Source organism: Phanerochaete carnosa (assembly GCF_000300595.1).
Source record: "Phanerochaete carnosa HHB-10118-sp unplaced genomic scaffold PHACAscaffold_2, whole genome shotgun sequence".
In the NCBI taxonomy this organism is placed as follows: Eukaryota; Fungi; Basidiomycota; class Agaricomycetes; order Polyporales; family Phanerochaetaceae; genus Phanerochaete; species Phanerochaete carnosa.
The window spans coordinates 3,053,227-3,074,152 of NW_006767629.1; the positions used below are offsets into that span (position 1 = coordinate 3,053,227).

The window sequence follows — 20,926 nt, forward strand, 5'->3', positions numbered from 1 at the left end:
TCCGGCAACCTTGGGAGCGAAACAACGCCAGGCTAGACGCTTGTGTCGGCTTTCTCTTCCCCGGAATGGACGCGGGCAAGGGATTGACCAAATAACGTACACGACCGGAAGTCTCGCGGCCAGAGGGCCCTCATCTTCTTGCTCCCAGACCGCGATGTCGTCCCATCCTGTCATCGAGTTCACCTCTTCGTCCTCATGGGCAATGGTCAGTGCTGCCTGCCTCCGCCGAGCCATTAACGTTCCCTGAGTGTGTGTGCAGATTGAGGACAAGTTCTCTCCCTTCGCGAAGGAGACGTTGGCGAAGCTCATCAAGTTCCAACAAGTGCGAGACGGTCTCCCGTGTTCCCTTGCTCGAGTGCTGAAAGTGTGCTGCAGGAGGAGGTCTGGCCTGCCCTCAGAGTTGCGCATGCCCAGCTACCAGATGGCGAGGCGCGCTGGAAGACCGTCATTCCGATTGTCGCGGACCTGAAGAAGAGGGCGCGTCAGCTCGGCCTGTGGAACCTCTTCCTGAGCAAGACGCATTACCCTCAGCACGGTGTCGACTTGACCAACCTCGAAGTGCGTCCTTTGGCACCAGGTCCCACTGTTGTAGACACTGACGTTCCTGTAGTATGCAGTCATGGCCGAGATTCTGGGGAGGGGCGGTCACTTTGCTTCAGAGATCGTAAACTGCTCTGCTCCAGACACAGGAAATATGGGTACGAAGCCAGCCGTCCCTGTGTGCCCTCTCCGCTTACGCTCTGAACAGAGGTTCTTGCCCGCTATGGATCTCCAGAGCAACAGAAGAAGTGGCTGCTGCCTCTGCTCAACGGAGAAATCCGCTCTTCATTTGCTATGACAGAACGCTTCGGTACGCAACCTGGCATATGGCTCACTGGTCCACCTAATTAAACCTGCTTGACAGTCGCTTCCTCGGACGCCACAAATATCCGCACCTCAATACGTCAAGAAGGCAACGAGATCGTCATCAACGGTCACAAGTGGTGGATCTCTGGCGCGGGCGATCCGCGCTGCGCCGTGCACCTTGTCCTCGGCAAGAGCGACCCCAACAACTCGGACCGCTACCAGCAGCAGAGCATCGTCATTGTCCCCGCGAACGCTCCAGGCGTCAAAATTGTCCGGCCCATGAAGGTCTTTGGTTACGACGACGCCCCAGAGGGACATTGCGAGATCATCTACGACAATGTCCGGGTGCCCCTCAGCAACCTCATCCTTGGTTGGGGCAAGGGCTTTGAGATCATCCAGGGTCGTCTTGGGTATGAGCTCCTCTTTTCCTTCGGTTTCTTGGGACTAGAACTCCTTGCTCAGACCAGGTCGTATCCACCACTGCATGCGTTCCATTGGTGCTGCCCAGAGCGCGCTCGATCTCATGCTCTCCCGTGTCACCGACCCGGCGCGCAAGACGTTTGGCAAGTACCTGTATGAACATGGTGAGCACGTCACGCAGCGTGCATATCCAGGCACCACTGACTGTCACCCAGGAACCGTCGTCGCGGACATTGCCAAGTCCCGTGCAGAAATCGAGAGTGCACGACTGCTAGTGCTGAGCGCTGCGATCCAGATCGACAAGTACAAGGCCAAGGGTGCACTGAAAGAAATTGGTATCGCCAAGGTCAGCGCTTTCCCTACTCGCGAGCAGGAGCTGGCGCGCTGACAGCACGTCTTCAGTTCGTCGTTCCCTCAATGGCCCTCCAAGTCGTGGACCGCGCGATGCAATCCTTTGGCGCTGAGGGTGTCTCACAGGACCAGGCTCTCGCTGCGACATGGGCTGGCCTCCGCACCCTCCGGTACGCGGACGGCCCCGACGCCGTGCACATCCAGCAAATTGGCCAGCGCGAGCTGAAGCGTGCGCCCGAGGTGACCAGGCGGCTAGAACAAATCAGGGTGAAGGAAAAGGGACTTTTCGCGAAGTATGGTGTCAAGTCGCATTTGTGAACTCATGGCAAACTCCTGCTTTGCGTGTAAAATATCTGCTGTATGGTCATCATGAAGGAAATCCTCATGGTGAGAGTATGACTCTCAGTTTGGATGAACGACTTGCAGATGGGTGGCACGACCGCGCACGATGTGGATGACGCTGTAGTCAGAGTGAGGCAAATGAATCACAGGTTTAGAGATGGTCCCGATAGCGCTTCTGAGATAACAAGGATCGAGCGCAGTAAGCTGGGTACTGAGACGTCTTGTGCGGTTCATGAGTCACCCATAAGATGAAAGACGTATAGCAGGTGAACTAGTAGGACAGGAGGCGGTGAAGCTCTAATTTGGTATGTCGGTCAAAATGAATGTTCGAAGCAGCCGGCTGCAACTCATCGCTGGTGAGCGATATATGGGTGGGGGCCTGCGAGTGTCCGAGGGTATATTCCAGCTTAGTGCTGTATCTGCGCTTAGTTGAAATTGCCGAGATAGAATTTCTCCCTTGCAACACTCTTGATCACTGAGGAAGCCAGAAGTGATGATAAAGTCATCAATATGCTTCAACACTGTTCGACCAAGACAGTACTGAAGACATAACCCCCATCATGGCTGACCGAACAATGAAAGGCCGCTTGCGCGGTGGCTGAGACACCCTTCGGCTTGTATAACAAGACAGGTTTCTTGACATGTCGTAGGACAGAGAACTCTTTCCAGGTCGGCATATCTGCAGGATACAGGGCCTTGTATCCTGCTTCTTTTAGACTCCACCTGTAGCAAAGAAGCTCAGCAGTCGGACGCCTCAGCCGCACAGGCGAGACTCACCTGACCGCAAGAAACCTGGCCTGGACGAGCAAGTCGCTCGAGCGCAAAGCGCGCCAATCCTGCATTTCTAGAGAGCTGAGGATCCTCGCTGCAAAAGGTTCGGGTCCCCTGCGCTGTATGAGGGCGAGTATCCGCGGCACATGGACCACGTCGACGCCGATGCCGAGGATCGCCATGGACGGAAGTGGGAGCGAACCGAACGCGCCACAAAGGCGATCGAGAGTCAGACCAGGAATTGGCCGGCGTCTGAGCGAGAAATATTGGCTTTTTGAACGATGACCGGACAGCTCAAGGTCGACACCGCCTACATCGCCGCTGCCACGAACAGATTCGCGCACGCAGCCGATGCCTGCGGCTCGCTTGTCGCTTGTGGGTCGTCGACGCTAGTCGCTCTGTGGGACACGGCGGTGCGTAGCCGATGCCCAATTGGTGCAGAGATCTTGCGAGTCTGACATCGCTTGTGTAGGATGTGAACGACAGAGGCACTCATGGCACACTACCAGGGCATGAGGGTCTGGTTACTGCTGTGCGATTTGTCTCAGAGTCTTGCATTGTCACGGCAGATGATACTGGAGCTCTCGCGCTTTGGAAAAAGAATGGTACCCAGGTGAGTAGTATGACAGCTACCTACCCTTCGCGTCTGATAACACCCCTGCCCCCACAGTGGCATCTCTCCTTAAAAAAGCGCGCGCACGAAAAAGCAATATCTGCTCTCGCAGTCTATGAACACCTCATCATTACCGGAGCATCCGACTCGTCGGTGAAGGTGTGGACACTTTCGTCAGAACAAGATTCAGGCATGTTCAACGTGAACTCCTTTGCAAGTACGGTTAACATAAAAGATTTTCAGTGGATATCGCCGAAACACAATCAATTACATTCAAGAAGCGGTATCCTTTGAGCATTGCAGTGACTCGACTACCAGATTCTGAAGGCGTGTAGACTTATTCCGCATGAGAGCACGTAACTAAAGATCGAGACGTAGCTCTTGTACTTGCAATCGGCGGGACCGACAGGGACGTGCAGATTTGGACCAGATCTGGAGGAGACGTGAGTTGCATGCGGACATAAGCATGTTATAATGTTCATAAGAGCTTGCATGCAGTTTGTCTCATCGCTATCTCTTGCTGGACATGAAGACTGGGTTAAGAGCTTGGTGTTCCACGCACCAGATAGCACAAGCGAGGCTCTGATCTTGGCTTCCGGCTCGCAAGACGCTACAATTCGCCTGTGGAACATTGAGCTTCACGCAAGAAAGCAAGCTACAGCTACCAGTGCCAGTGCTGATACGCTGAGTGACGACTTGCTTGACGCTTTCGAGGCATCGCTCGGAGACTTGGACGACTCTGAGGAAGGCGGCCGTCAGATCTCTCTGAAGCGCCACATGCTATCCGTCAAAACGAGCACCGGTAGGTGAGTGCCCCCGTACATCCACACTCATCGCCCACGCTGACCCCTGCAAACCGCAGTCAACGGCTCTTCAGCGTCACCTTCGACGCCCTGCTCATCGGGCACGAGGCGGGGCTCACAAGCCTGTCCTGGCGGCCCGCGTCGCCCACCTTCCGCGAGCCGACGCTCCTCTCGACCTCGACAGACTCGTCCGCCATCCTCTGGTCGCCCTCGGCGGTCCTCGGCGCGCAGGACGGCGGCAGCACGAGCCTCTGGATCAACCGGCAGCGCTTCGGCGACGTCGGCGGCCAGCGCCTGGGCGGCTTCGTCGGCGGGCTCTGGGCGCGCGGCGGGGACGAGGTGCTCGCATGGGGCTGGGGCGGCGGCTGGCGCCGCTGGCGGTGCGACGTGGAACGAGTGCCTGAGGACTGGCAGGAGGCCGGGGCCATCACAGGGCACAGTGCCCCCGTGCGCGGGCTTGCATGGAGTCCCGGCGGAGAGTATTTGGCGTCGGCCAGGTGCGGCTTTGCTGTGCACATGCCCTGGTGCTGGCTAACTTTCTCGTTTAGTCTGGATCAGACGACGCGCATACATGGCGAGGTCTCCCTGCCAGACGACCGGGCCTCGAGGTCCTGGCACGAGATTAGCCGGCCTCAGGTCCACGGATATGACCTCCTAGGAGTTGCATTCGTTGACCCTCTGCATTTTGTTAGCGTTGCAGACGAGAAGGTCGCCAGAGTTTTTGTGGCGTCGCAAGAGTTTGTCGATGTTGTGCACAATCTCAATGTCGCTGATTTGAAGACAGTTCAGGTGGGGCGTCCCCTGAGCAAACGCGAGCGTTCACGGTACTCATTCCTCGGTTTAGGGGGAGCGTCCCAGGGCTGCGACTGTCCCACCGCTCGGCCTGTCGAACAAGGCTGTCTCGGATTGTAAGCGGCACCCTCCTCCCTTCATTCTTGCCCTGCTCAAGATACAACTGCTCTTCAGCGAACAGTGCCGATGCATTCCAGCTCGGTCGTGCGAAGCGGCGACCGTTCGAAGGCGAATTGGCCGCGTTCACGCTCTGGCCCGAGATCGAGAAAGTTTTCGGGCACGGCTACGAGGTGTGCCTGCACTGCTCACCCAACTCCGCCCGCTCTTGCTCACAGCACCCACAGTCCATCACGCTCGCGGTCTCGTCGGACCGCAGTCTTGCCGCAACGGCGTGCAAAGCGACGTCGCCCGAGCACGCCGTCGTGCGCGTATACGACACCGCACGCTGGCAGCCGCACGGCGCGCCGCTCGCGGGACACCAGCTGACCGTCACCGCCGTTGCGTTCAGCCCCGACGACCGGCACGTCCTCACCGTTTCGCGCGACCGCTCGTGGCGGCTGTACGCGCGGAGAGAGGACGGCGAGCGTGCGTAACCGCTTCTTGGCATGCAGAGAGAGAGAAAAACGCGTTTTGCTGATGAGGCACTACAGCGGGCTTCGTCCCCGTCGTGGCGGACAAGTCGCACGCGCGCATCGTCTGGGATTGCGCGTGGGCACACGAGAATGACGTCTTTGCGACCGTGTCGCGCGACAAAACCGTGAGTGGGGTGTTGGCTCCCGTCTGTGATACAGCTCGATAGCTGATGCCGCCTACGCCTAGGTCAAGATCTGGCACACGAAGTTCCTCTCGACGCAGGAGAAGCCCGCACCGGAGGCTACGCTCAAGCTGCCAGAAGCGGCGACCGCCGTCGCATTCGCCCCCATAGACCGAGATCAGAGGTACGCAGTCGAAGGTCAAAAAGTTCTCCAAAATGTTGCTGACGACTGGCGCAGACGCCGCTTGGCGGTCGGCCTCGAGTCCGGGGAGATTGTCATCTATTCAAACGCGGTCAACGCCCCTTCCGAATGGAGACAAGACTGCGCGATATCTTCTCAGTAAGCTCTATGCGCGCGGCTGTCTCGACAGGCGCCTCACTTTGCCTTTCCAGAATTGCACACGTTGGCCAGATACACCGCATTGCCTGGAGACCCCAGAACGGTGGCAACACCGGGCAGCTTGCAAGTTGCAGCGAAGATGGTACATTGAAGGTATTAGACGTCCAAATCAGCACAGACTAAGCAAGCACAGTCAATATCGGTATCAGGTATCGAGATCAGAAGGACGCAGAGGGAATCAAGACGAGAGGGAGATGGGTGCTATCAGTATACAGAGGGGGCTGAGCATGCCCAAGAGCCAGGTTAGCGAGACAGTCAAGTAGGATGTGTACGTAGGGGTATATAACACAGTAATGAGTGCCCGGGACGTCTTGATAGAATAGTAGCAGCGAACTAGCATGAAGACGACATAGCGGAGCAGAGAGAGCGAACACGTAGGGATACAGGAGAATCACACGGCGTCATCACAGGATTTCTCGGAGGCTTGAGGGGACTTCGGGCTGTGACAAAGATGAGCGCTTAGAGCGGGAGATACTTTGATGTAGACTTACGCATTTGATCCTGGAGAGAGCGCAGATGGATGAGTATAGCGCGCAGAATAAGGCAGACAAATACGTACTTGTAGAAGCACTCTATGGACCGTAACATTTCCACGTCTCCGCCCGTTGCAGTTACGAAATTAATGACAATTCCGGCACGAGAGTAGCCCGTAGCAATAGCAGGGTTCACGCTGAAGCGGAGGTCAGAATGACGCTCGGCATGACTTCGCTAACTTACCGATGAGCATATTCTTCCACCGCCTTGGGTAAGTCTATACTAACTGTTAGCAGTTAGCGTGAAGCGGGAGCATGAGAACTCACCGTAATTAATCACGAGCGGGACCTGCGGCACATCTCCCGTCTTGATAACAACATCGTACACGACGAGGACTTTGGTCGAAGGCTGACGCATCAAACCCGCCGCACCGTTGCGGAACTTGTTTAGTGCCCCCAACTTGGCACCCGTGTTTATATCATTGTTCTGTAGGTCCTGCGTCAGAATCGTAGGGAGTACCAGATCTAATAATATACTTACCAGAGGGATAACATCAAGTCCGCGGCTTGCAAGTTTGTAGCTGACACTGTCCAACGCCATTTGTCCGCCCACATGCACGATCACATGCGGCACGTCTATATCCTCAAGCAAATCTGCGAGAGCATCGAGCTTCCACTCCCGGGCTTGGACGGTTTCCGCACTGGACACAGTGCCGCGGCCGGAACCGATGATTCCGGTGCCACCCTGGGGCAGCGAGCTGTCTGGGCGGCCGCCTCCAGCAGTGAATGCCAAGTACAGATAAAACTGGCGCAAACCACGGGCACCCTGACCAGGCTCGGCCTGGCTGACATTGCCGTCGCGGCGAACGAGGACGCGCACTGGTTCGCGAAGGTTGATGGCAGTCGCCAAGTTGAGCACGTCCTGGGGTACCGTGTTGGAGAAAAGGGCAGTCTGGCGATCGATCGCACCACTTGGTATATCCGTTGGTGGGGATGAGGCAATAGCAGAGAACCGACGCTGATTAGCGAACGGAGGATTAAGCGAGGATGAGGAGCTGTTGCCATCGAGAACCGAGTACATTGACGAAGAGGCGCTTGCGGGTGGGAACGTCGGTGTGGTGTTAAGTGGGCGGGAGCGCGGAGCGGGAAGTAGCTTAACGATATTGAAAACGAAGTCTTGCAGATTGCGTGCGATGAGCTGATCAACTTCATCAAGAACCAAGAAGCGCACTTCCGAGCCAGAGATGCCACCAGCGGACGTGAAGAGAGCGTGAAGCTTCTGCGGGGTTCCACAAATGATGTGGGGCATGCTCTGGTGAAGGAGACGGAGTTCTTGGGCGAGGTCATTTCCCCCAATGGTTGAGCCAACACCGAGGGCGGAGCGGATACCAATACTGGACCCAAGGTCACGAATCATGCGGTGCGCTTGGGTCGCTTGGTCGACGGTAGTAGAGATCATGACGACGAATGGCCCGCTCATTGGGCCCAGCGTTGCGTTTGTAAGGGCTATGTGGATCGCGGGGATCACATACGCTGCAATGCGCTCTTGAGTGGGCGGCGCTTGAGCAATAATATCAGCGCCTCGGAGTAGGAAAGGCAGTGCCCTTTGCTGGATCTTGTTCGGTGGGCCAACGCTGTGAGATGGTCAGCGCATATCCATTTACAAGCATAACTTGCTTACCCGAAGCTTGTTAGAGAGCGCAGTAGGTCCGAATGAAGAGGGAGCTGCTCCCACTTTGATATCACGGGACCACCGTCACGAGTAGCCGTCGTGTCGATGGTCTGCAAAAAGTCAGTACTGGTAGCAATCCGCGAGTGCGAGCAAAACACACCGCAGTTGAATCACGCCGGAGCAAACCAGTTACGGAGCGTCTCTTGTCTCTCAACCCCGGATCAGCGCGACCTAACGGACCAGTCAACTGCTCGTTCGACCGCATGGGAATGTCAAGAGTGCCGGTAGACCAGGTACGCGAGGGTGGAACTGGCAGTCTAGGACCAGTCCTTCCGGGGATGCCGAGCCCGATGGCGGCCGCTTGCGGAATCGCTCCACGGCCAGCCATCATGTCGTTAGGCTGTGGGCTCTGAGTGAGCATGGGTCCGTTGAGTGACTGCTGTTGAACAGCAATCAGCTGGTCGACAGACGTAGAGAGAGAGCTGAGGCGATGGGATATCACAGAAATGTCATCAGCCGGGGCGGGCTGGTTCGGAGCTATGTTTCCAATTATGGACCCGCGGGGACCGCTGAACCCATTCAAGCTGGGCGGAGCGAAAGAAGGGGCAGAATTTCCAGCGAAAGGGTTGCTGAACTCCGGCGGAGAGCTAGCCTGTGCAAAAGCACGGTCGACAAGAAGATCAACTTTCCGATTGACGTCAAGCAAGGAGCGATGCATCTCGCGCATCGCCCGCTCATGCTTATCGAGTCGGTCGAGTACCTCGTGGAAAGCGGGTGACGCCCTAAGATGAGTGTCAAAGCTCACATTGAGGTCGATGTTGGTCGAGAAGATGCTACCAGAGTCGAGAGACGACGCCGGAGACGATGACGTGATATGGTTGTTGTGCACTGAGTTGAACGATGAAGATCTGGAGTTAGGCTCTGGGTTGACGGGCGGGGTATTCAGTCTCTCCCTAACACGTCCCATAACGCTGGAGTAGAGGGTGTTGTGCTGGTACGAGCCATTGGCCGTGAGTGGACTCGGAGTTTCTTCGCCCTCTGGACCGACCTCTAGAATGGCGGTCATACTCGACTCTCTCAAGATGGGCCTCTGCACAGCAAATCCGCCTCTCTCCGAGTCAAGTTGGACGATATTTGCGGGTGAGCGACGAGACAGCTCGGCCGGCGAGTGGAACTCGCTCTGTCGGTCAAAGCGCGATTCAGCACCGTCGGTCTGCGAAGGACTGGGCGATGACTTGACCGAACGGTATTCCGAAGGAGAGATGGAGAGACTGGAGGTCGATGTTGCGCTGACTGCGTCTCGACTGTTGTGACGGAGCAGCGCGGCCACGATGCCCCTGCTGTCGTCCTCCTTATTGAAACCGCTTCCTCCGGGGAAGAACGGCGTCGAAGCAGGATTGAGAGACGGACTCGCTGACATCATGTTCATCTTGTCGGGTCAGGCAAGACACTGACTCAACCAACCAACCCCCACTTCGACGTCAGCAACCTGCGCGGGATTTGTGCAGTGGTAGACGCACCCTATGTGTGAGTTAATTCTCACAGGCCATGCAGAGGTCGTATAGGTAGGGATCGCTGGTTGAGGAGACAACCGGAGGTGGTGGTTGGAGGCGAAGGGAGTTTCGCTCGAGCATCCCCAGGCGCGTGTGCCCCGGTTTATCAATCACGACGAAATGATCATTCCCCGACGGCAAATAAACTGCAACAAACTAGTTCCGCACCAGGCCACGTATGTATATCTTAATCTAAAGGATACGATAGGGAAGGTTGTTGAGCTATGGCATGCGGGGCAGGACGAAGTAAAGGCTACAAGTACACTCCGTCTGTCCGTCTCAGAGGCTCGGTGCGAGGTCGACTAGGGCCAGGTTCAACGGATGGGGTCATCGACCCATGGAAATCTCCTGGCATCTGCAGACCCTCAGCACCAGGCGGGAGCCGCCCCTTGGGAGGCATAGTACCGTTCTCTGGGATAATCACCGTTCTTTCGGCCGTAAGCCGCCTGCAGGCGCAACTCAACAAGCGGTATTCATGATCTAACAGTGGCGCAACTCACTTAAGCGAGTGCCATGCTCTCTTGATGGCCGACGGTTTCTCGTACGCCGCTTTGATTCGCGCCTTCTCCTGCTCGGCGACCTCCCGGAGCTCTGGGAGCTCTGAAGCATGTCTGGTCACCTTGGAACAGAGTGTAAGACGTTGCGTGACGTGAGTTGGTATTGCAAGCTTACCACCATCGGCATTCCGCGGTGCTTAAGGCCATTCATCACCAGTGCCTTGCGCGCATAGACAAGACTGCGATAGGTGATAGCAGCATAGACGAGTGTGTTCTGTGTTGCGACACCCCTCGCAACTACATCGTAATTGGCGGTGTCACCACGCGCCACACGTATGGAAATTTCCTTGAGAGAGCCGTACGGCCTGAAGAGATCCTTCAGCTCAGACTCCCGGGTGAGCGGATGAAGCTTAGTGCTCTCAGCAACCTCAAACATGATCTGTGACCAAGAACGGCAGACATACATTCCCTACGAAGATGTAGCCCTCGCCAGCGGCGAGGATCTGCTTTCTCTTCTGCGCCATACGAATCCTCTCCTTTGAGTTGGGCGGATCTCGCGGCATGTTTCCCAGGTTGACGAACTTCATTTCCTGTCTGGCCTGTGGCCATGGTTTCAGACTACATGGTTACACAGAAAATTATAACTCGCACCTTTGGCCTGGTAGAGGATGCAATGCCGGAAGCCGTGTTATTCGTATGGTGTCTTGTCATTGTTGTGCGTCGGAGATGGCTGCTTATACGCGGTCGAGGATGATAGCAGGAGCTCTGAGGCGTGCATATATATCATGTCCGAAAACATGAAACCGGTTAGTCAAGGAGACGAGGCCGGACCAAAGGCTCAGCTTGCATTTTGTGGGCCTCAAGTCAACCGTGAGGCCTCCCCCATCTGGAACAATGCAGAGGTCCGTGATCCGTTCTCACGTGGCGTGTGACTGCGCTGTGACAGGCCAATCAACGTTCGCGTTCGCGCCTTGCCAAAGACACTCACCAAGTTTATTCAGAGATGTCTTTGTCGAGTGTGCAAACCTACCGTTCAATTGTCAGGGAAATCAACAGAGCGGTTAGTGGCAGGCTGTTTCTCTGTGAACGTCCAGACTCATGCCGCATGCCAGGCCATTGCACCACGCCCGACCAGAAACCCGGCCATCGCTTCCAACTTCCGGAGGCTGTTTGAACATGGCAAGGGCGGCGAGCCCTTTGCGTATGATATGCAAAATGCGCTGACTTTCATGCACTCCCAGCGCATGCACAAGGTGTGCGGCTTTTTCATTTCTGATCGTCAACGTATCGCGACTGGACTTCTTCTCTAGGCTCTCTTGGATCGTTACAACCCTCTTCACGATTTGACGACGGAAGAGCAGATCAAGGCGACAGCGCGTCGTGTAGGTCTTGACATGCCCATATCGGGCGGCAACAAAGACAACTAAGCTGTAGCCGAGCATGGCATCTGGCACATCGCTTGCACTGCCAGACTCCGCTTGCGGTGGACAATAGCCCAGACAGCCGTCCTTGCGGTCACTGGGCTCCCTGATCGTATTGTGGGGAGAGCGCTATCCGACATAGAAGCCAATGCGTAGAATGACGCACTAGAATACAGTAACATATCTCAGCAGTACAAAGCAGGATATATAGTACCGAATGCACCAGATCATGCATGCCTCTCTGCGTGGCGCGAGGTGCGTGATTGGCCCGTGAGATACCATTCAACAGCAGGATGGTGGAAGAGCGTGTTCACTAATCCTCTTGCGGTGCCTCTCTGTATATGCGAATGTGCATGTTAGTGTTACTATATGTACTCAAGCGAAGGATACTTATGATATAGAGCACATTATTACACCTAAAAATCATGCGTAAGTTAAAGAAATAGGAGTACAATATGTTTTTCAGACGCACCGAATGAAAACTTCGCCAAGCGCACCGTTCGATTTGCCATCTTGGAACTCTTCCGTGTTGGCCAACTGTACAGAAGGGAAGAAGGTTGTCAGGAACTCCTCCCGGCAGAGCCAAGAGTGCCACGCACCTGGAGGTTCATATATCCGTCCGTGCTGACGAGGAAGCCCTTGTACTCCAACCCCCACTTCAGCCTAACGTAGACCGGCTTCCCGGTCAACTCCTGCATAAAAGGCTTTGGGTTAACTGGATTGACCTATCCATGGCCCATGCAAGACAACAAGCCGTCAGCAATGGCAAAACAGACGGTATGGGAGCGATCACGTACCGTGGACATGGTGGTTGAAGAATATACACGTGAGGACTTCCAAAGGCGCGCAACGGCTTATACCGTACTTATACCTGAGCTCTTCCATGTCACGGCCCTCGCCCCAGCTTGCCCCTCCTCTCCATACACCCACGTAGCCCGCACTTCACACGGCCCATGTCGGACAACGAGGGACACGGCGGCCTTCCGCCGAACGACGACGACCTCTCGCTGCCAAAGGCGACAGTTGCAAAAATGATCTCAGGTGAGAAGCTGGTCCATATTCAACATTGAGAGTGCCCCACTCAATGCTGTCTTACTCCCAGAGTATCTCCCGAAGGACGTCGCGTGTGCCAAAGAGACGAGAGATCTCATTATTGAATGCTGTGTAGGTGAAGATATCCCGCACACGTCCTATCTTGCCGAGCTAACCGTGTTCTGTGACAGAATTCATTCACCTGATTTCCTCTGAGGCGAACGAGATCTGCGAGCAGGAGTCGAAGAAGACCATTGCCCCAGAGCATATTATCAGCGCACTGAAGGTAAGTTACTGATTTTGTACGCGTGTATCTACTTCTGTTAAACCTTACTCGTTCGCAGCGCCTGGGCTTCGACAACTTCACGGAGGACATCGAAGACGTCTTGAAGGATCACAAGCGGGCACAGAAGGCGCGTGTTGTCACTCTTGCTTGCGACCCAGTCTAACTTTGTCTCTAGGACCGCGAGCGTAAAGTGTCGAAACTTGAGATGTCCGGGCTCACCGAAGAAGAGCTACAACGGCAGCAAGAGGAGCTCTTCGCACGCAGCCGCGCCAAGTTTCAGAATGCCCAGCAGTAGACCATACAGCGGCCTTGGCGTCACGCATGCGCATGCACATTGCATGAACCGCTACCTCCGTTCGTTCTCTCGCTCTGGACAAATGCTAAACGACCTTGTACCAATATGTTTCGCAGTCTTGCGATTATTGATGTGGCCCTTGTAATTTATCCCTCTTGTTTTCTACATGTATCCAGTAGTACTTTATTCCGACAAAAGCGAACATTCTGTACTTAGAATTGCTGGAAGACTGTTTGTGCTGGCACACCAGTGCACAACGCGCAGCGATGTCGAATGAAGTCGTCGAGCCGCGTCAGGCACAGCAGCAAAGCCTACGGGTAAAGCAGAAGGATAACATTTGATTTTTCTTGTTAGCTAGTAAGCCTGAGGTTCCGGAGAGATCCAGACTGAGAAGGCGAGCAGCGAGTTCAAGCACAGACCGTCTCAATCGAGAGGCTCGCAATACTACGGAGCGAGCGGGGTGAGGACCGGTGCTTGTAAAGCAGCGAAAGGTGAAACGCACCCAATATTCTCCAATAAGTTCTAAATTTGAGCCTGGCGGGTTCAATATACCCTCGGCCTTGCCTGTGCAATTGTGCCCCGGGCAATCGGAGCAACCTGGAGAGTCTACGAGCTGGCCAATAATGTGCCCATCCGTGGTCTCTACTGTTCCGTTGAAGAAGCAGTACCATGGGCACGATGCCGGCTGGCGGGCCTCAAGACTCATTCCCTCAGCAACTGGCTTTGCAGCACTGATGGTGTAGGCCGCCGCCGCAAGCAGAGTGAGAAGGGCAGTCCGCATCTGCCGACGTTTTGCAAGTTGGTAAGGGCAAATATGGGAGAGCGTAGGACGTACGTTGGGAATGATGGTTATGTGGAGATGCCGAACTCAGCACCAGCGAGGGCGACACAAGCTGTGGTCCTGGCGACCTTGTTTAGCCAGAGCTGCTTTATACTTACCGCGTAGCTCTGCTCTGCTCTTCCGCGATAATCGAAGCAGACAGGTTAGCCCCTAACAAGACCTCGAATGCTGCCATGTAAAAGGATCGGTGAAAAAATACCATTGAATGTCTACAGTGTGTCGTGCAACGCCGTAATATTTCAGTGAGCCAATCGATGGGAGGTGCTCGTCAGACGCATTCATGACAACCTTCTTCTCTTCTTATTGTGATGGCTGAATGAGTTTGGGCGGGGACGAAGGAGACGAATCTCATCTTAGCACATGGAACCCCAGTTCGCGACTCGCTATGGTTGAGCTTAATGTGACATATAGCTTATTTTGCGCTCGCGGGTGAGGCCAGTACACAGGCGAATCGAGGTCAGACGAAACTTGCTAATCTGGCGCAGGGAAGATACGTATGTGGCCGTCCATCTCAGGATGGTAGCAGAAATAAGTGTGCGCAATTCGGGACCGACTTACGATTTCCGACCGTGGGCTGGGTAACCGCTCTTGAACGATTCAATATGATCCAGTACTTGGCAGGTGAGTTAGTGGAGGACTTCCCAGTTGTTTGCTGGGGCTCAGTACCTCGCACATAGCTGAAAAAATGGGAAGAAACGGCTGACAATGACAGCGTCCGGGTGCGTATACCCCTTGACGGATGCGACCACAGCCTATCTGCAGTAATTAACAAGCCTCGCAGATATTACTAGCCTATACCAGGCGCCGACCTTACGGAGCAGTCCGACCCTCGTGTCATATCGATATCCTTTACTAAAAACTCTGAGAGTTTTCTGAATTTACGAGAGCATTAGTACTTGTGTTCATGCGAAGTGTGGTCAGCAGGCCCACTGGGGTTACCCAACAGCTACTAATATTGGTATCGGCCCCAACACACACAGCAGCACGCGGAATGCGGCATACCTAAGAGGGTTCGAAGCCCGACACTGGCAACCTGGGAGCCTCGCTCTCTAGCTTTACCCCACAACTGGAAGGTGCAATCAGAATGTGAACGGCGCGGCAGCATAGAACGCAAGAGTACGGTGAGTGTGCAAGACAGAGCTCCAGCGTGGGAAGGCGGGGCGCGTTCCGAGAAAAGTAAAAAACGGGACGCCACAAAGTGCCACGGCTCTGGCCACAGCAGCCATTTTCGCAGTCACTTGGAGAGCTCGTGACCACCGCGAAGTTAGGCTTTGTTCTGAATAGTCATGAGCTGATATGACATTGAGCGACAAACTCGCTCCTTCTGTTCTTCCTGCATGTATTGCCCCGGCCCCCACGCTCATACCCACACATGATCCGACAAGATTGGCCTTGCCTTGTTCCTAGCAGTGCACCCATAGCCTCCTACCTTGCGTGAGTTAGCAACTTTCCTCAGTTCCCTTACTCTTCCGAGCCTCAGCCTTCTCACATGGTTTCCACTTCGGGAGATCCTGCGTGCATGCCGGGCCCTTCTTCGCAAGAAAGCAGGATCGCGCGAAGGGGCTGGTGCATACCGCTGACACCGCCACTGCAGTTCATACTTCCGCTCGATTAGACGGGCGGTAAGCCAGATCTAAGCGTCTATTATAGAATCAGGTGAGACTGGCATTGCGGATCTCCTGACCGCGACGAGGACAGCCACACTGAGCGCGTCCCCAAACCTGTCTCCCGACATTTCCGGCTAGTCTTGTCCTCTTGAATCTATTCCCCGCCTCTTCTGGCCGGTCGTGTCGGGCTGAATCCCAAGTCTGGCAGAGAAGCCGTGCTCGGACCCTTGGTTATGACCAAACATCATTTGTGGCGACAGCCTCCGCTGACGTTTCCCCTGTATTCACTCTCGATGGAGTCTTCTGAATGATGCATGAGTGATCGTGCTCGGCAGGAACTATCATTCTGCCTGGGTCCCGCGCAAAGCCATATAACCAAAGGTCCCCCACCCATCCTCATCTCGACCACCGTCACCTATACGCCATGGCCTCTGAACCAATCACTGCCCCCTACGCTGCTCCCGATCAACACGCCAATGCCCAGGGGGTTGCGGAACACATCACGCTCTACAGTGGTCGCAAGGCACCTCTGCGCCTGCATATCCTCGTCGTCGGGTGCGGATTAGGCGGACTAGCCGCCGCTCACTGTCTCGCACAGGCAGGGCACAAGATAACGCTTGTCGAGGCTGCACATGCTATTGGCGAGGTCGGAGCAGGCATCCAGGTCACCCCTAACGTCACACGTCTCTTGCGCAGATGGGGCCTCGGCGACGCCGTCGAGAAGATTGCCGTCCGCCCTGAAGCGATCGTCTTCCGGAGGTACAGTACCGGCGAGCGGGTGGGCTACACTAAGTGGGGCGAGCAGATGGAGGACTACGGCGCGCCTTACTACCACATACATCGCGCTGACTTCCACAAGCTGCTCTTCGATTTGGCCACACCGAACGTGACCTTACGGCTCAAGTCGACTGTCGTAGGGGTCGACCCCGATGCGCCTTCGCTAACTCTGGCTTCCGGAGAAGTCATCCACGGCGACTTAATCATTGGCGCCGATGGCGTCAAGAGCTACGTCCAGCAGGTAGTCCTTGGTCGCGTGAACCCTGCGCAGCCGACCGGCGACGCCGCTTACCGAGCCATCATTCCGACATCGGTCATGCTCGAAGATCCTGACCTTAAGCCTTTCGTGGACACTCCGGAGATGACAGCCTGGATGGGCCCCGGTACACATTTGATGGCGTACAACATCGTAAGTCCCGAAGTACGTTGTGCAACTTGCGCTTCCCTGACGCCTTTTATTTCATAAGCGCGCCAAACGCGAGTTCAATATGGTGCTGCTGCATCCCGATGACGGTTCGGTGGAGTCCTGGTCCGCAGAAGGCAGCGCGGAGAAAATGCGGGCCGATTTCAAGGACTATGAGCCACGGTAGGTTACAAAGTCGGGGCTGCTTCTCACAACTCGTCTGACCTCCGTTGTGCAGAGTCCAAAAACTACTCCAACATGTCAGCTCTACGCTGAAGTGGCGTCTTATGGACCGTCAACCCCTTGAGAAATGGGTGCACACTTCGGGACGCGTCGCTTTGCTTGGCGACTCCTGCCATCCCATGCTTGTACGTACAGGACTCCGTGTTCACTTGTCTCTGACCCAAATTTAACTCGTGCCTTCGCAGCCCTATCGTGCCCAGGGTGCCGCGATGGCAATCGAAGACGCAGCCGTGCTCGGCAGCCTCTTCTCACGACTGTCTCACCCCTCACAAATCGCGCCCCTGCTTTACGCGTACCAAAGCTTGCGACTCAACCGGACCGCGGACACTCAGGCGTCGTCGCGCCTAAACCAGCGCATCTTCCATTTGCCGGACGGTCCCGACCAGGAGGCTCGCGACGCGGACATGCGCGCGGCCATGGACGCCGAGTTCCGCATGCTGCGCGGCGAGAACGTCGACGTCACCAGCGAGGGCAGCACAAATCAGTGGGCGGACCGCAAGAAGAACGCGATCCAGTTCGGGTACGATGCAGATGTGGCCGCCGATAGGTGGTGGGCCGAGGTCGGAGCAAAGGAGATCGGCAGCCTGAGTTCGCAGCAGCCGATTAAGATGAATGGCCGACTCTGATCTCCTCATTAGCTTGTATCTGATTTCGTATATTCCACTGCCATCGACATATGTCTCTTCGCTGTTGTCGTGCTGCGCATTCAACTGTACGAGTACGCACGTATTCTAACAGGCGGCTTCTGCACTTAGTAATAATTCAGTACATCCACTTCCTGTTGTACATGTAATATAGATACAGGACATACATCATTTCAGTACGTCTATTGCTCGCTGCAAGACCTCAGCGGCCTCCCACACCTTCAGCCAGTCTCCTGGAGGCCGACGTTCGACAATGCACTCGCCACGTGCATGGTCTTGCTCGCCGATATACTTCACTACGACGGCCACATACCTCTCTTCGCCGCGTTCGATTTCAGTACGCACGAATTTCCATCCGATGGGGCGTCTTCCTTGAATACGGACTACATCGCGCAAGACGTCGTACTCAATCTCCTTGAAGTCCATGCCCATGCCGGACCCGAGTGCCTTCGAGTAGGCTTCCTTTAGCGTCCAGATGAGGAAGAAGCGACGTATGGCATCGTTCGTGTCAAGATACGGATCTTGCAGCAGAGTCAGCTCGTACGTGGTGAGCTAATATACTGCGTCAGCTTTCTGCGAGAAGCGAACAAAATTCGACATCTCACCTGTTCGCTTATACTCTCCACGAACTCTGAATATGTTATGCGGCCAGGTTGCTGCAGCCGCATGACATCGATGCCTAGCCTGTACGCAGGAGGGTTCGGGTATAGGTCTTCCCCAGTGGCAAATGCCATTGCGACGCATCCGTTGTCGTGGGTGATGTTGTAGCCAAGAGGTTCACCTAAGCCCTCGGTTGTCTGGCTTTGGCACCGCGCAATGGAAAGTTAGCTGACTGCAGAGCCCGACTAGTCGACGCTACTCGCCACGTAGGGTTTGCCCTCGTCGGTTTTCGCAAACGCCATGAGATCCGTTGGTATGCCCCGATCCTTGAGGAGAAGCCTGATCAGAAGCTTGCCTAGCAAACCCCCTACGTATCGCCCGGTAAGCCTTACGTTATGGCGTCGGCACTTCATCACGCACTTATCGAGTCTATGCGGTGATAGTACTTCACGACGTCCTTCCGTGCTTCAGGATCTAGGCAACTAAGGGCTTGCTGATAGAGCTAGTAGAGGGACCGAGTCAGCCTGTCGCTGTTCCTACAGATCTTGAGGACGTACGTCATCAAGGTCGGCAACGGCACTCTCGCTAAAAGTCACTGCCCAAACCTGCATTTCGTACACTAGATGTAGCAGAGAAAGCGAGGTGTAGTGACCGTTCAGTTGATGTTTGAGCTTGTGGTCGGAGCGGATTTGATGGATTGATCGACATACACGATCGAGATATTTGGCATCACTCCGTTCCTCATCCCACTCTTTTTGCCTCCACGTCCTCCGTCGTTTGTGGCGATGGCGACGAGGTCTGTGGCGACACCCAGACCGCACTTCGTGACCTTGGGCATGTTCATCATCGATGAACTTGTGTTTCTGGACGGGCAGGGCAAACCGACAGGCAGGACGTTGCCGTCTCAGGTGAGCAGCATCTACAGTCTTGGGCCAAGTATCGCCAACTGAAAAGGCGACAGATCGGTGGCGGGGGCACCTACGCCAATATCGGGGCTCGTATCTGGTGTGTGTAGCAATTGCTGCCGGACACCATCCCTTGATCCAGAGTACCCGTTTCAGGCTGCCTCCTGAACGCCTAGGCATGATAGTAGACCGCGGGCACGACTTCCCAGAACATATACAGGAGAAGCTAGACTCTTACGGCACGGAGATGTGGATGTATAGGGATGACTCTTCCAGAGGCACTACACGGGCTTTGATCGAGTACAAAGGGGACTACCAGGGTAATCATCTTGCGAAATTGTCATCGTTACAAGTCTCACATCCGTCGAGAAAGATTCCAGTACCTGACACCGCGAATCCGGCTCACGCCGAGAGATCTCATCGGCACGCCGCTGGAGCAGCCGACCACGATGCACTTTATCTGCTCTCCCTCTAGGGCTCAAGCCATAGTGTCGGAAATAAAGGAGTTCCCAGGATGGTCGCCAAGAACTATCTATGAGCCAATACCGGTGCGTTACGGACGCTGCCGTTGTGCGTACGGCAATCCTGAATAAGGCGCAAGTTCAGATGTATTCCGGATGAGTTGCCTGCCTTGCGTGAAGTCTTGTTGTCAATCTCGATCTTCAGGTAACGTCTGTGCGCTATCGTTGGGTCTCGATCCTGCCATGACCATTTTCTTAGCCCGAATGCTGATGAAGCGCTTTCGCTTCTGTCGATGCAGGGTACTCCCACCAAAGCGACTGTCGAAGAGGCAGCGCAGCGCTTCCTGGACATGGGGGTAGGTGCGGACGGAAAAGGCACAGTCATTATCCGCAGCGGTGCTATGGGTGCACATATTTTGACACGTGAAGGCGGCGGACGCTGGATTCCGGCATTCTGGGGACCAGAAGACGTGAACAAAGTGGTGAGCGTCACAGGTGCCGGAAACTCCTTCCTGGGAGGTCTAAGTGCTGGGCTGCTTCTTGCTGATGGAGACGTGTACAAAGGCGAGTTGGATCAGTGTAGCCTTGCACTACTGTGTGCTAACCGTTTTAGTAGCCGTCTTGCATGCCTCTGTGTCTGCATCTTTCGCTATAGAACAGGGCGGCCTGCCAGCTCTGACGCAGAAGATTGGTGATGATGGATCCATCGTAGAGCTGTGGAATGGTGATACCCCTCAATGGCGACTAGAAGGGTTGCGGGCAAGACTGCAATAGAATGTTATGCACACAAATTTAATATATGGGTCCGACTTGTTGCATGCACACACTCAGTTGTAAATCCCTCACGCGGGCGGCTGGAATCGTGACTCCGGACTTGCTCATGTATCAATGATCTAGTCATTTTATCGATCCTTGTCGATTGCTCGTTAGATTGTCACGTTCAAGTGTGGGCCCACACGACCAGTCTGCGCACAAGCTCAACATTCCTCACGATATCACAGTTTCATTACAATCTCGTCGTTGCAATATGCACCAGCGTAAGTGTTAATATGACGGCAAAAAAGCGATCACATAGGACTTTTTCTCATCTTTGCCCGGAGCTACCCAGCGGTATGGACGTTGAT

At 55.1% G+C, this 20,926-nt stretch overlaps 10 protein-coding genes across 10 annotated transcripts; 6 read left to right on the plus strand and 4 right to left on the minus strand.

Moving 5' to 3' along the window:
* Positions 1–131: 131 nt before the first annotated feature.
* PHACADRAFT_250394 (uncharacterized protein) lies at positions 132–2,103 on the plus strand. The gene is made up of 9 exons (XM_007392210.1): positions 132–205; positions 260–322; positions 376–558; positions 611–698; positions 749–850; positions 905–1,256; positions 1,309–1,430; positions 1,482–1,612; positions 1,669–2,103. The coding sequence occupies exons 1-9, from the start codon at positions 155–157 to the stop codon at positions 1,933–1,935; spliced, it is 1,359 nt and encodes a 452-aa protein (XP_007392272.1). The 5' UTR covers positions 132–154; the 3' UTR covers positions 1,936–2,103.
* A 345-nt stretch (positions 2,104–2,448) lies between these two features.
* PHACADRAFT_205934 (uncharacterized protein) lies at positions 2,449–2,951 on the minus strand. The gene is made up of 2 exons (XM_007392211.1): positions 2,737–2,951; positions 2,449–2,682 (listed from the first exon to the last, which is right to left on the minus strand). Exons 1-2 carry the CDS (start codon positions 2,910–2,912, stop codon positions 2,475–2,477), a joined length of 384 nt encoding a protein of 127 aa, XP_007392273.1. The 5' UTR covers positions 2,913–2,951; the 3' UTR covers positions 2,449–2,474.
* Positions 2,952–3,831: 880 nt separating this feature from the next.
* On the plus strand, positions 3,832–4,655 carry PHACADRAFT_250397 (uncharacterized protein). Its single transcript, XM_007392212.1, has one exon. The coding sequence runs from the start codon at positions 3,836–3,838 to the stop codon at positions 4,151–4,153; it is 318 nt and encodes a 105-aa protein (XP_007392274.1). The 5' UTR covers positions 3,832–3,835; the 3' UTR covers positions 4,154–4,655.
* Positions 4,656–5,193: 538 nt separating this feature from the next.
* PHACADRAFT_250398 (uncharacterized protein) lies at positions 5,194–9,832 on the minus strand. Its single transcript, XM_007392213.1, has 14 exons — positions 9,758–9,832; positions 8,398–9,687; positions 8,247–8,347; positions 7,107–8,199; positions 6,893–7,052; positions 6,810–6,843; positions 6,652–6,762; positions 6,584–6,593; positions 6,086–6,532; positions 5,931–6,032; positions 5,758–5,876; positions 5,589–5,695; positions 5,281–5,523; positions 5,194–5,226 (listed from the first exon to the last, which is right to left on the minus strand). The coding sequence occupies exons 2-9, from the start codon at positions 9,664–9,666 to the stop codon at positions 6,497–6,499; spliced, it is 2,814 nt and encodes a 937-aa protein (XP_007392275.1). The 5' UTR covers positions 9,667–9,687; positions 9,758–9,832; the 3' UTR covers positions 5,194–5,226; positions 5,281–5,523; positions 5,589–5,695; positions 5,758–5,876; positions 5,931–6,032; positions 6,086–6,496.
* Positions 9,833–9,876: 44 nt separating this feature from the next.
* Positions 9,877–11,240, minus strand: PHACADRAFT_205937 (uncharacterized protein). The gene is made up of 5 exons (XM_007392214.1): positions 10,939–11,240; positions 10,752–10,886; positions 10,463–10,696; positions 10,291–10,409; positions 9,877–10,236 (listed from the first exon to the last, which is right to left on the minus strand). The coding sequence occupies exons 1-5, from the start codon at positions 10,996–10,998 to the stop codon at positions 10,044–10,046; spliced, it is 741 nt and encodes a 246-aa protein (XP_007392276.1). The 5' UTR covers positions 10,999–11,240; the 3' UTR covers positions 9,877–10,043.
* A 20-nt stretch (positions 11,241–11,260) lies between these two features.
* Positions 11,261–11,714, plus strand: PHACADRAFT_181691 (uncharacterized protein; the record flags this gene model as incomplete). Its single annotated transcript, XM_007392215.1, has 3 exons — positions 11,261–11,347; positions 11,382–11,540; positions 11,598–11,714. The coding sequence occupies exons 1-3, from the start codon at positions 11,291–11,293 to the stop codon at positions 11,712–11,714; spliced, it is 333 nt and encodes a 110-aa protein (XP_007392277.1). The 5' UTR covers positions 11,261–11,290.
* A 447-nt stretch (positions 11,715–12,161) lies between these two features.
* PHACADRAFT_205939 (uncharacterized protein) lies at positions 12,162–12,514 on the minus strand (the record flags this gene model as incomplete). The annotated part of the gene is made up of 3 exons (XM_007392216.1): positions 12,162–12,245; positions 12,308–12,433; positions 12,506–12,514. 3 exons carry the CDS (start codon positions 12,512–12,514, stop codon positions 12,171–12,173), a joined length of 210 nt encoding a protein of 69 aa, XP_007392278.1. The 3' UTR covers positions 12,162–12,170.
* A 122-nt stretch (positions 12,515–12,636) lies between these two features.
* On the plus strand, positions 12,637–13,573 carry PHACADRAFT_250402 (uncharacterized protein). The gene is made up of 5 exons (XM_007392217.1): positions 12,637–12,749; positions 12,811–12,876; positions 12,932–13,026; positions 13,085–13,153; positions 13,202–13,573. The coding sequence occupies exons 1-5, from the start codon at positions 12,662–12,664 to the stop codon at positions 13,319–13,321; spliced, it is 438 nt and encodes a 145-aa protein (XP_007392279.1). The 5' UTR covers positions 12,637–12,661; the 3' UTR covers positions 13,322–13,573.
* Positions 13,574–16,181: 2,608 nt separating this feature from the next.
* Positions 16,182–18,626, plus strand: PHACADRAFT_250403 (uncharacterized protein). Its single transcript, XM_007392218.1, has 5 exons — positions 16,182–16,955; positions 17,014–17,132; positions 17,188–17,317; positions 17,378–18,388; positions 18,442–18,626. Exons 1-4 carry the CDS (start codon positions 16,194–16,196, stop codon positions 17,816–17,818), a joined length of 1,452 nt encoding a protein of 483 aa, XP_007392280.1. The 5' UTR covers positions 16,182–16,193; the 3' UTR covers positions 17,819–18,388; positions 18,442–18,626.
* A 581-nt stretch (positions 18,627–19,207) lies between these two features.
* On the plus strand, positions 19,208–20,599 carry PHACADRAFT_250406 (uncharacterized protein). The gene is made up of 7 exons (XM_007392219.1): positions 19,208–19,344; positions 19,398–19,441; positions 19,498–19,661; positions 19,711–19,889; positions 19,943–20,007; positions 20,062–20,366; positions 20,419–20,599. The coding sequence occupies exons 1-7, from the start codon at positions 19,222–19,224 to the stop codon at positions 20,574–20,576; spliced, it is 1,038 nt and encodes a 345-aa protein (XP_007392281.1). The 5' UTR covers positions 19,208–19,221; the 3' UTR covers positions 20,577–20,599.
* Positions 20,600–20,926: the final 327 nt, after the last annotated feature.

Coding starts and splice junctions, on each gene's coding strand:
- PHACADRAFT_205934 (XM_007392211.1), bottom strand. CDS start 2,912: ATGGCGATCCTCGGCATCGGCGTCGACGTGGTCCATGTGCCGCGGATA. Junction 2,683..2,736: donor GCCAGGTTTCTTGCGGTCAG/GTGAGTCTCGCC, acceptor TCTTTGCTACAG/GTGGAGTCTAAAAGAAGCAG.
- PHACADRAFT_250394 (XM_007392210.1), top strand. CDS start 155: ATGTCGTCCCATCCTGTCATCGAGTTCACCTCTTCGTCCTCATGGGCA. Junction 206..259: donor CTTCGTCCTCATGGGCAATG/GTCAGTGCTGCC, acceptor GTGTGTGTGCAG/ATTGAGGACAAGTTCTCTCC. Junction 323..375: donor AGCTCATCAAGTTCCAACAA/GTGCGAGACGGT, acceptor AGTGTGCTGCAG/GAGGAGGTCTGGCCTGCCCT.
- PHACADRAFT_250397 (XM_007392212.1), top strand. CDS start 3,836: ATGCAGTTTGTCTCATCGCTATCTCTTGCTGGACATGAAGACTGGGTT.
- PHACADRAFT_250406 (XM_007392219.1), top strand. CDS start 19,222: ATGGCGACGAGGTCTGTGGCGACACCCAGACCGCACTTCGTGACCTTG. Junction 20,008..20,061: donor TTGTCAATCTCGATCTTCAG/GTAACGTCTGTG, acceptor CCATTTTCTTAG/CCCGAATGCTGATGAAGCGC. Junction 20,367..20,418: donor TGATGGAGACGTGTACAAAG/GCGAGTTGGATC, acceptor CCGTTTTAGTAG/CCGTCTTGCATGCCTCTGTG.
- PHACADRAFT_250403 (XM_007392218.1), top strand. CDS start 16,194: ATGGCCTCTGAACCAATCACTGCCCCCTACGCTGCTCCCGATCAACAC. Junction 17,133..17,187: donor TTCAAGGACTATGAGCCACG/GTAGGTTACAAA, acceptor TCCGTTGTGCAG/AGTCCAAAAACTACTCCAAC. Junction 17,318..17,377: donor ACTCCTGCCATCCCATGCTT/GTACGTACAGGA, acceptor GTGCCTTCGCAG/CCCTATCGTGCCCAGGGTGC.
- PHACADRAFT_205937 (XM_007392214.1), bottom strand. CDS start 10,998: ATGACAAGACACCATACGAATAACACGGCTTCCGGCATTGCATCCTCT. Junction 10,887..10,938: donor CATCCTCTACCAGGCCAAAG/GTGCGAGTTATA, acceptor CCATGGCCACAG/GCCAGACAGGAAATGAAGTT. Junction 10,697..10,751: donor GCTACATCTTCGTAGGGAAT/GTATGTCTGCCG, acceptor GAGAGCACTAAG/CTTCATCCGCTCACCCGGGA.
- PHACADRAFT_250402 (XM_007392217.1), top strand. CDS start 12,662: ATGTCGGACAACGAGGGACACGGCGGCCTTCCGCCGAACGACGACGAC. Junction 12,877..12,931: donor CATTATTGAATGCTGTGTAG/GTGAAGATATCC, acceptor GTTCTGTGACAG/AATTCATTCACCTGATTTCC. Junction 13,154..13,201: donor ATCACAAGCGGGCACAGAAG/GCGCGTGTTGTC, acceptor CTTTGTCTCTAG/GACCGCGAGCGTAAAGTGTC.
- PHACADRAFT_250398 (XM_007392213.1), bottom strand. CDS start 9,666: ATGAACATGATGTCAGCGAGTCCGTCTCTCAATCCTGCTTCGACGCCG. Junction 7,053..7,106: donor GACTTGATGTTATCCCTCTG/GTAAGTATATTA, acceptor CAGGACCTACAG/AACAATGATATAAACACGGG. Junction 6,844..6,892: donor CCCGCTCGTGATTAATTACG/GTGAGTTCTCAT, acceptor CAGTTAGTATAG/ACTTACCCAAGGCGGTGGAA.